Source organism: Solanum tuberosum, unplaced genomic scaffold, assembly GCF_000226075.1.
Source record: "Solanum tuberosum cultivar DM 1-3 516 R44 unplaced genomic scaffold, SolTub_3.0 scf00711, whole genome shotgun sequence".
NCBI classification, from domain to species: Eukaryota; Viridiplantae; Streptophyta; class Magnoliopsida; order Solanales; family Solanaceae; genus Solanum; species Solanum tuberosum.
In genome coordinates this window covers 80,370-92,650 of record NW_006239624.1, presented here as the reverse complement: position 1 = coordinate 92,650, position 12,281 = coordinate 80,370, and the positions used below count along the sequence as shown (strand labels likewise).

The window sequence follows — 12,281 nt, the reverse complement described above, 5'->3', positions numbered from 1 at the left end:
GATATTGCAAGTTATTTATTTTAGAAAATTAGGTTGCAATCGAAAATTAATTATCATATTTTTTTGTTGAAAAAATAGGTTTTACTAGCGAATGGTTGTTGGAGCCTTAGTCGCCACTAAAAATCACTCATAACCTTTAGTGGCAATTTTTCGGGATTTTGTGGCGACTTCGTCGCCACTAAAAGTCAAGTTCTTTTGTAGTGAATCTTAGTTGGAAATGCTTAGGTGGAGGGATTAGTCATTAGTCCCATGTGGCTTGCCACATCACTAAAAAAATGGGGTGTTAACTCTTGAGGGTATTTATGGTCTCCTGGGATAACTGCGGGGGTATTTTTGATCCCAAAATGTAATGGAGGGTATAAGTGGTCTATTTCGCATAGTTCAGGGGCAATTGTCATGACTCAAGCCTAGGGCCTAGACGTGACCGGCGAATGGGGAACCCGAAGGAACCCAAACAAGCCTCATAGCGTATCATTACACATTCTTGGTCGCAGAAGCAATTAAAATGACCATAAGCGATAAGCATAATCAAGGGGGAAATCGGGACTAAGGGAGCAAGAGAAACAAAAAAAAGGATGATACATAAATACCATAGATGAGTCAAGCTCAAGTATAATACACAACTTGTCCAAACACCACCTTTAAACATGAGTACTAAGCGGGGGCCAAGACAAAACTACCGGGCTCACCCTCATAGTCAATACATAACAAAAAGGAAAGTCTATACATAGCAAAAGATACATAAGCAACGTCCCCGGAATGGAGGACTCACCACTAACCTCGATAGAAAATCGTATTAGCCACGCGGAGTAGGATGGTCAACCCCCCGAGCTAGGGACCACGGTACAAACCCCTCGATATGGTTATACGGGCCTACTACCCCCCGTACTAGGCAACCAAGGTACCAACCCTTCGATACGGTTACCCGGGCCTACAACCCCCCGAGCTAGGCTTGGTCGACTCACAACACTTATATAGAGAAAATCATATACATGTATCCATTTCATCATCATTTCAATGATTATATGACCATCCGACTTATAGGACGTACATTGGACTTTCCATTTCCTAAGAATTCTCTAAGTGGGCATTTTATCAAACACATGGTGGGCTATTGTTCATGTAAATAAAATCATGCATTTCAAGAGTACTAAGTCCAACCAATTCCAAAATCCATATAAATCAGCCCACCAACAACATACATATATATATATCAACCTTCATAATTTGATCATGGAAACATGAAAACCATAAACATCACATAATAATTCCATTTCATGATAATATGCAAAATAGACCATAATGGGTTGTGTAGTAGTAATTCCATATTTCAAGAGTTCATAAATAACCATAAGGACCCATAAACTTGAAGTAAAAATAGAGGATAAATGGTTGGACTTGTGGAAAGGAAGGTTTCCACAATCAAACCCACATTTTTAACTTTGGAGAATCCTTGATGAAGATTGGAATGGAGAATTGAAGCTTGAGATTGAGTCTTGAATCCGGAATTAGAGCTTGAGATCTTTGAATTTGGTTGAAGATCTTGGTGGAATTTTGGAGAGGGCTTAGAGAGTGTTTTTTTGAGTGTTTTGAAGTTAGAAAAAAATATGACTAAGTATGGGACATATCCCCTTTTTATAAAAAAAAAACGCCCCAACACTTAGCCTAAAAAATGAGGCTTTAAAAAAAAACAGCTTACTGGAAATTGTCAATCTGCACAGACAGGTTTTACGAAAATGGTCATAAATCCCTCATCCTAACTCGGAATAAGGTGAAACCAGGTGCGTTGGAAAGATAACTCAAAGGGATTTAATTTAATAGTATGTGGCCCTTCCAGTTCCTTGTGTGCTAAGAGATATGCCCATTTAAAGTTGACCCTCCAAATTGCATTTTTTGCGATTTTCGAATTTTGATACGGTTGCTCTAAAATTCGGGTTAGACCCATTTTCCACTCAATTTGACCCCCTGAATAAGAATATGAAGTCAAATTTCCGAAATCATACACGGATTTTGAGATATATGGAAATTACAATTATAGGTGTTTCCGAAGCACATTTTCGGGCATTTTTGGGGTCGTTTCAGCAATTTTGACCCTTTTTCGTATATATTAATATGAGAATGATTGCAACTTATACTTTCTCCGTCCCAGTTGATATTTATTATGGAAATTTCATACAAATTTCATAGTGTTAAAAACTAATTACATCATATCCCTATTCTTTTCCAAATTCCAAAAAAATAGTGAAATTCGGATACATCCCGATACATAATGTCCCGGTTTCGGATACATCGTTCTACGTCACGATACATCGCTTCTCGATTTTGGATACATCACTCAACGTCGCGATACATCGCGTCTTGGTTTCAGATACATCACTCAACGTCCTGATACATCGCGTCAAAAGTGATGTATCCGACTAATACATACATTACTCAACGTCCCAAAACATCGCGTAAAGTGACGTATCCAACCAATACATCGCGTAAAGTGATGTATTCGAGAATAGGAGAGAATAGAGATCTTTGTAATTTTTTCAAATGATAGAAAGTTTCAGAAAATATAGTTTCAAATAATGCTAAACTTTCCATATGTCATGTTTAAGACTACAAGATTTAAGAATATTTTGTATATAAAATACAGTTATAATTTATTATGCCATGTAAGATAGGAGTGTCTATTTATTTAATTTTATACAAATTTAAGTGTTTACTTGTAGGTGAGCTAGCGGATAATTATGCTTAACGACATGATTCATCACGTATCAATTTTTAAATATACTAATCTACTAGACAATCAATAAGCTATCAGTTGGTTCGATATAGAATACTCCATCCGTTTCATAAAGAATGTCCTAGTTTGACTTGGAACGGAGTTTAAGAAAAGAAAGAAGACTTTTAAAATTTGTAGTTCAAAATTAAAGTATGTCAAATGTATCAAAATGCCCTTTAATCTTGTGGCCTTAAACATGTCATGTGGAAAGTTTAAGTTAAAGTTTTGCCAAAAAAGAAAAGGGGTCATTCTTTTTGAAATAGACTAAAAATGAAATGAGGTCATTCTTTTTGAAACGGAGGGAGTAGTATTTAACAGATGGTCATCGAGCGGTGTATTGACTCAATCATTTCATGCTCTCTTCCTTCATTTTCACTCACCAATATATTGATCTTCAATTAAACAAAACAATTTTCTTTAGCTCTACTTAAGCCGGTAATTATGTAGTTGTAAATCATATTGTGAAATATATAAAAAAGTTTAAATTTTGAGGATGCATGCACATAAGCATTCATTTAACAAATATACTTATAGTACAAAAATGTATGATAGTTTTTAATAGGTACGATTTATCCAATAAGAAAACTAAGGAATTTGTCCCCGTATCGATAAACCATTAACTATAAAATTTAATTTGTTCAATGATTATTAATTCGATAATTCAATACCAATAAATCAACATTGTAGTTGGCTTATCGATTACAATTAGGTTCTGAACAACCCTATTTGTTTGTGCACAATCAATTATTAGAGGACAAAATTTCAAAAATCAAGTTAAAAGGAACGTTTATATATTATCCCTTCAAATGATGATAATGCTAACAAAAGGATGATGATGATTGCAGAATGTATCATGAAAACTGTAATTTCTTATTCAAAACAACGTGGAGTTATCTTAACTCTTAAGCAAGAAGGTAAAGATTAATTAACTAAGATAAAATGGTATTTTACTAGCTAGTTGTCTTAATTATATCAATAGATCGTGTCAACAAGGAATTAAAAGTAAAACTAAGGGTAGTTAGAAAGGATAAGAATGAAATGAGAAAGAGAGAGGAAGGGATGATGTATTGGTATACTTTATTTTTTAAAGTCTAACTACTATATGATGGAGATTATTTTAAGCTATAATTCAACTAAAAACTAATTATAATACTATGATGAAGGGATGATGTATTGGTATACTTTATTTTTTAAAGTCTAACTATTATATGATAGAGATCATTTTAAGCTATAATTCATCTAAAAACTAATTATAATACTATGATGAGTTAAATAATAATGAGAATATTGGAAATTCTAACACCAATAATATATTCTTTGTTGAGCTATATATGTGGAACTACTATTGAATTCGGAATTTTAATGATGAATAAATATGACAAATATTATATAAGAATTAAAATTTTAACATATCTCAAATAAAAATTTAGTGTTTATAATTGACAAATAACTACGAAAGAATCATATTATTAGCATGTGTACCGAAGAAATTAGGTTGCAAAATTTTTATGCACGAAGTTGCTAGAAGAACCATGTCCTTCAAAGATAACTGAAAATAACTGTTAATCAACGAGTACAAAATAATTTCCAAGTGAAACAAAGATTTCTTTAGGAATTTGGGTTATATATGAGTTATGACATACACACGTGTTCAAGGAATAAGAATTGAGGATGAAAGATTTATCATATTTCCACAAAAAGTAAGAGTTCTGGAATTAGGAGAAAATATGTGGAGGTCGAAACAAATAAAGGATACCAATTTCAAATTGAATTGTGACATTTTACTTGACTAAATGTTTTGTAATAGATGTTTGTTCCTCAAAGTTGTAAAATTTCTTATGTTGATTACATTTTACACTTTAGTTCTTATTAGATGACTGAAGAACCTGATTCTTTAGTGCATCGGTTGACAACTTAAATTAACACACACACACATATATATGATTTACCTCTAAAATATTGATATTTTTTCATATTCAAAACCAATTTAATTCTACACTTCCTATTTATTCTTAATTGAATGATTTATAAACCCTCGAAGTGCTTGCCCATTTGACTAGGGATGACAATGGGGCGGTGCGGGCTGAGCTTAACCCGCAAAACTTTAATCAGCACAATATTTTTTTTTCATTTACAACCCCCCCAACATAGATCCGCTCCGCATAATTTTTTTAATTTCTTCTTTTTCTGGTTAAGTTTGATACTAAAAATAAAATTCATAAAAATAAATTTATTTTTTCATTAAGTTGTATTAATTTAATAGGATAGTGACTTAAAATTTTATTTTATAGAGGTCAATTGAGAAACATGTAAGAAATTGAATTGTTTTTTATTGAACCATTTTCATTTACTATCTTGAATATTTAGTAGCTTTAAAGAAATTATTTCAATAAATAATGTTTTATCACTCTTATAACATGTAAAAAATTAAAATTAAGCTTAAGCATACATAAAATCACATATACCCGCAACCTGTCCCGCCTTATATTAATTAAAAAAAACCCACTTCAACATGCCCTGCATAACCTTAAATCCCCCGCCCCATTGCCATCCTTACACTTGACATCTATAGGTTATAGTTCTAATGCAGTTTAGTTTTCCTTTTGGACATACTTGTATACATTACATACGAATATATGTTTTACACAAATAATTGTAACATTTTTTTAATTATAACTTCCAATTTCTTTTCTTAAATAATATGCCTTGTCAAATAACTAGCGGCGGATTTAGGATCATGAATCATGATGTGCTACTTCTTAGGAATGTAGTAACTATCGCATAGATGTTATATTTATATCGAGAAATCTATTATATATATAAGAAATATTTATTGAGAACTCAACAACAAATTATCTCTTAATCCAATAGCAGAAATGGAAATTGCTTAAGGTTGAGAGCTCGATTCCTCTTGAGCATTTAATACTCCTACTAAAGATTTTAAATTTAATTTGAAATAACTTAAAACCCATAAACTTCATATCCTAAATTCGCCTGAGCAAATAATCATCACATAAAATGAAACTATGGAACTTTGAAAAAGATGCGCATGGCATGGCTAGGATTCCCTTTCACATGCTTTGATAATTTGTTTATTGTTAATTTGGTTTAATTTATGCTAATTAATTGGTGTCATGTTTATCCCGACAACATAAGGCCCTGTTTCCCATCTTCAAACTTGGGATTTTAAATCCTAATTAACACCTAATAAAGATTGGATCAAAACACCTAGCTAATCAAATTATCCCACTAATTGTGTTTTGTTTAATGTCAAATATATCTTTTATCACGTGGCACAGTCATAAGCACGTCCCTTTACATTTTTAATTTTTTTTATTGAAAGAAAGTTTTATACTTTAGGGGTTCTTTATTTAATTATATGGATTAACTAGACCTTATAAATTAATTTTAGACAGCTTTATGTTATCTATAATTTAGTCCATACATTTGTTTATTCAGTCATTTGTTCCTAGTGCCCATCTCTCATCTCTGTGGACAGCTACTGATCCAATAAAACACACATGACATTCCACTGATCATAGTATTTCCAAGACAAAGGGATGCTATGCCACAATCACTAGTCATTTGTTTGATTTCACATAGTTTTTTGGAACCTTGGAATTATCCGTAGCTGCTATAACCTCTATCATAGCCTATGTCATTCAAGTCATGAGCACTCTGTGCGCATTGGATAAATCTCACACTGTGTGATAGCTTACAAACCACACAGAAGATGTAAAATGCACTAGACAAGCCCTATGCGTTAGGCTTGACTCAAGAAGACATTGGGAGGAATCGATCAATGAGCCATTCCGAAGGACATTTCACCTAGTTTAAAGGCATAACTATTACCATTAATTGGATATTTGGATGTTAAAGAATGCTAGAAGTAATTACTCCTTACTTTGATAGTACTTTTGGAATGTAAATTTAGCTTTTATATCACAACGGTGTTGAAGGAAATACCAAAACAATACTAAGAAACAAACTAATTAAGCTAAAGCCTAAAGCTTATAGGTAATTAGATTTCTAGCTATATATCCAATTAACCTAGACAAGTTTCACCAACCAAGATAAAAAAGCTACATGTCCTTAAATTTTCAATCCCTTTTCCATTTCCCAAATTAAACTAAAGTATATATATAGAATATTCCAAACAATTGACTATGGAATCTGACTAAAAGATAAGGATAAAGTCCGTGTATATTCTAATAACTTGCTCAAACTTCACTTGTGGAATTACATCGAATATATTATTGTTGTTGAATTTGAACAAGACATGTGATCATCAAGCTAGCTCTATAAATTATAAAGTCCCAACAAATACCGTTTTCTTCAAAGTATTCCTTTCTTCACTTTCTAGTTATATATTCACTTTAATTAGTAAGCAAAACCAATAACAAGAGAGAAGGTAAAGGGATTAAATATGACAGGCAACAAGGTTGATGATCAAATGGAACTCATCTCTCACTTCTATCCTCAAATTTACTCCCAATTAGCACAACAACAAGGTTAGAATTACAACTTCAACTTTAATTTCTTGTAGTAGGATTAGTTGTAGTTATATTCACCATTCACTATACTTATTTTATTTATTCTTATCGTCCAACTTTGATCAACACATATTTACACTTGAACTATTTTAATTCTCCTATAGATACACCTTTATTAATTAAACATGATTTTTATACTTTTGTCTCTTTAGAAGAGACGGTGAAACCGCGAAGGAGAAGGAAGAGGAACAAAGTTGAAGGAAGAAACAACACTAGTGAAGTTGTGATGAGGAAGAGGAAGTTGCTTAGTGAAGAACAAGTTAATCTTCTTGAACGAAGTTTTGGGGACCAACACAAACTAGAGACGGAGAGGAAGGCCAAGCTTGCTTCTGAGCTTGGCCTTGATCCTCACCAAGTCGCGGTGTGGTTCCAAAACAGGAGGGCTAGATGGAAGAACAAGAAACTCGAGGAGGAATACTCCAAGTTAAAAACTCAACATGAGGATACCATCATTGAAAAATATCGACTAGAAGCTGAGGTACATATGTGGTCCTTTTGTGTCACTTGATGTGACACTACTATCATAATTATTGCCTTATTGGTGGATCGAGTAAATTAATATTTTAATTTGTTAATAATTATTAGTATGACTTAATTAAGAGTAAGTTGTATCATGTATGCCTTTTCTCTATATATAAATGGAATTTAATTTTTTTTTGAAGATTCTAGGTGTTCAGATTCATCGAAGATTTATTAGATTGACCCTCGTACTCAAAGTGTACATTTTCCTTTCAGGTGTTGAAGATGAAAGATCAATTGTGTGAAGCAAAAAAGAAGATAGAAAGGCTATTATTGGAACGTAAAATTGATATTTCAAGTAATAATAGCCCAACTTCATCAATATTCTCAATGGAACAATCACATTTTAGTCTTGGGGAGTTTGGAATGGAAGGGCAATTAATGGATGATAGTATGTTATTTGTTGCTGATTATCAAAGCAATTATGTGACTCTTTGGGATAATTAGCTAGAATGGGTTTAAATTTATTATAATCCTATATGTATGATATTATGATCATCCTTGTTTAAGTTTTAAATGTAGAATTATGTACATTCTTTCTTTTGCAACTTGCTTTGTGGTAATTAACTACTCCCTTTATTTTATTTCATTTGACCTATACTAACTTGACACTCTTTTAAAAACTAAATTAACCTTATTAATTCTGCTTCGATAATGTCAGTTTGATCGCTAATATTTTATATTGTTATTTAATAATAAGAGTAGTATAAAAGAAAATAACAAATTTCTTTTGATTTGCTAAAATGAACCAGCACTTCCTTCTATTCATATTACTTGACTTATGTTAAGCTGACACACCCTTAATAAAACTTTAATTAGAGATGTATTTTACTCCAATAAACTAACTTCATTAATGAAGTTTTGAAACTCTAAATTTAAATATTAATATCTTATATAATCATTTAATACTAACAGTAAAATAAGAAAAAGTAATAAAAGTTTCTTAATTTGCTAAAATGGACAAATAAAATAAAACATTTATTTTTATACAAAAACTAATTAGTAAAATGAAACGAAACGAGTAAAAATAATTTTTTTAAATATAGAATGAGGGAGTTACAATTATTTATTTATTTATTTATTTTCTTTTGGATTAGTAGATCATTTGATTCATAGGATAAAATATTGAATTATCTAATTTCGTGGTTTGTTGGATTTTGTAAGACTACTACATTCCACTCCTCATAGATAAAATATGGCTCAAATTAAGGCGACAATTATGGACCGTTCAATTCAAAGGTTTTGAAAAACTGAAGGAAGATAATTCGTAAAATTAAAATGTCAAATTGTGTGACTATATTCTCAACACGCTTCTCATTTGAAATACGTGAAAATTCTTTTTGATTTGGAGATTTGATCTCAGGACCTTTTTGCCTAGCTCTATATCATGTTAAAGTGTGTGACCATCTCATCTAAAAACTAAAGTGTTGTCTTGACATGTTTATGTTGCACTTAGTGGGATAGCTGTGTGATCCTTCCAGTACATGGTGGTTGTGTATTGATTTTGCACTTGCTCTTATTTTTGTTGAGTGCAGGGCATCTTCAAGCGGCTATTGGCAGACCTCTCTTAGAAGATCACTGATCCTCGCTTCGAATTCAAGGGTGAGACAATTCTTCCGGGCTGCCATGGGATTCCCTTTCGTCAATGTTCACCATTTTCGGTCATAGACATTTGTTCTAGTTAGTTGATTATTTTATTAGTTTGGGGTTGTATCCCTTCTTGTTTAGACTTGGTTCATTGTTAGATGTTTTGGTACATTAGATCTTTTGTTGAAGTTTATGGGAACTTCAGTTATTAGCTATTATTTTCGTTTCGTATACCTAAATTGTCACGACCTGAGAGTACCCCCTAGATGTAACATGGTGTACTTGACCTCGAAGGGGTCTCATACAAGCCTCTAGCATCATCATTACCTAAGACATAGAAAATAATGCGAAAATTTAAAACTTTTACAATCGAAGTTCAACTTCACTTTTCATAAAAGAAAGTAGTAGGAAATCTAGACTTTGTCTCATACACCATCTAAAGCATAGGAATACAAATTTTGGGACTTATCCCTTTACATCAATAGAAGTCTCAACATGAGAAGTACAATAGAAATTAGAAATAGGAAATCCCGTCCTCGAACTTGAGGACTCACCACAACTTGGAGATAAGCAATCCAAGTCTTCTTCAAAGGGAGAGTGAAAGTCACCTAGCTGGAACCTACACTCATTAAGATGTAGAAGAAAGAAGTGGTTAGCACATGATATGTACTAAGTATGGAAACATGCATAAAATTCATAAATATGATAAAAAAAATAGGACATTTATTTGAAAAGTATGCCTTTGTCATGTTTAGAAACCAACATGCATTTACAATGTATAATACAAGCCATAATCACTCTTACACTCATTACATGATGATATCGACACCTTAGCAATCTCTAAGGAACACTTGTGCAAGGTATGGTTGGCATCCCATAATACCAACCCTACTAAGTACCCCCTTGAAGCTACCTTGGTCATGCTTAGCATCTTTAGATCTCAATATAATCATTAGTCACCAATACAACGATAGTCATGAACATTACTTTGAATACAAGGATAGTCATTCATAACAACCAACCATTCAAGACATATGTATGTGTTTGAATCTCATCACAATATAAAGAAACTATCCTACAAAATCCTACTAAGTCTACTTGTGCAATGTGGAAGTGAAGTCCCATACCCCCACTCCTACTAAGTAAAATCACCAAGAATTCATAGTATAGTTCAAGTCTCATTCCTTATCTTTCATTTAGGGAAGAGTAGCCATAACCGACATAGACCGTGTGAGCTACATGGAATCCGGTGTCGTGTAACCCCACACCGAAAGAAAGTGTCCTGCATAGGCCATAGACAGAGAGGATAAAAGAAAGACATAGGAATTTCGCCCCCCCAGAACAAAACTCACCCCTCTTTTCCCCCCTTTAATGAAGGACCCTCGCCTCGCTTCCTATTCAATATTCACTAAGCTTCCTTTCAATTATCCCTATAATAAGGAGACATAGTGCTTGTTGATGGCCACGATTCCAATATGGCCAATGTTCAGTGGTGGGGCAAAGCACTAGCGAGAAGCTTCCCTTGGGATTGTTTTCCCGACTAAATGTATTAGCGTCTACGTGGATCCACTAGCTAAGTCCTATGTTAGCACATAGTTATGGGATAGGGAGATTGCTTCTAGAAACCCGCCCTATTGCATTGGCAGAGGGGATTCCATCTCATGAGTTCACTTTGGATGATCCTCCGTATTGCACTGGAGGAAGGGGCTCTATCTCATTGTCCATATCAACTTGATGCTAACTTCAAGAACACCTATCAAGAACTCATCAAGAACTCTAATCTTTCAACTTCAAGAATGAAATTTCGCTGAAAATAACATAATTGGCATGTGGGTGAACTAACCCAACACTATGTAAGCTTACATACCTCTTAGGAATTAAACCCATGGCGAAAATCCGCAACAAAACACAAAACTCTCGACGAACGCTTTGATCATCTTCTTTTTTCTCTTCTTTTCTCTTCCTGAACTCTCAACTAAAATCCTAGGCTAATTTTAGGATTATAAAACTGAACCCAATAGGATTAGACCGTTAAAACCTTACTAAAAATGAATGAAATCTGATTTGGTAAGGAAAAGACCAAAATACCCTTCTAAAAATCCGGTTTTGACTTTCCTTATCTAGACAACCCAACTTCGAATGCACATATCTCCCTCATAGAAAATCGAAACTGAGCAAACTCTATGGCGTTGGAAAGATAATTCAAAGATATTTCCTACGGTATCTGGTTGTATACCTAACTCATCCTGAGCTAAGAGTTATAGTTGTTTGAAGTCAACCCAAAACTCATACTTAGCGTAACTTGCAAAATTTTAGATTTATGCTATTTCCAATTTAGTTCTTTTTGAAACTCAAGGTGATACATCTAGTGACCTGACCTTAATACTTAAGAAATTTTTAATTCCTTTGCAAAAAAACTTACTCATTACGAAGGATGGTTCAAGTCTTAGCTCAAAAAATTTCTGGGGTGTTACAGAAATATAGTCCTTTAATTTCTCAATCATATTTTAGCATTTTGACTTTAGATTTATAAGCGGCTTTCCACTTTTGGTATATAGTAATATGATTGTTATTGTCATTTTGTTTCCTTATGAGTGGATAGATTTTCTAGAGATTGTAAACCCAATGGGGGTTTAATGTTCTTAGGTCTTCGTGTGTTGCATTTTCCATAATTAAGATGCTAACCTTTTTCTTGTACTTCTTGATTGGTTGATAGTTGTAAACATTATCCGAGTCCGGAGCCAAAAGGGCAAAAAAAATTGCCAAAAATTCCAAAAGGGCACATCATATTTTTTTAAAACCAAAACGGCAAATTCGCTCCTGCCGGAGCGATTTTCCTCTGACACATATTA

At 33.1% G+C, this 12,281-nt stretch overlaps 1 protein-coding gene across 1 annotated transcript; it reads left to right on the top strand.

Moving 5' to 3' along the window:
• Nucleotides 1-7,127: 7,127 nt before the first annotated feature.
• LOC102605294 (homeobox-leucine zipper protein ATHB-21-like) lies at nucleotides 7,128-8,387 on the top strand. The gene is made up of 3 exons (XM_006366925.2): nucleotides 7,128-7,281; nucleotides 7,476-7,801; nucleotides 8,059-8,387. The coding sequence occupies exons 1-3, from the start codon at nucleotides 7,197-7,199 to the stop codon at nucleotides 8,287-8,289; spliced, it is 642 nt and encodes a 213-aa protein (XP_006366987.1). The 5' UTR covers nucleotides 7,128-7,196; the 3' UTR covers nucleotides 8,290-8,387.
• The last annotated feature ends 3,894 nt before the right edge of the window (nucleotides 8,388-12,281 follow it).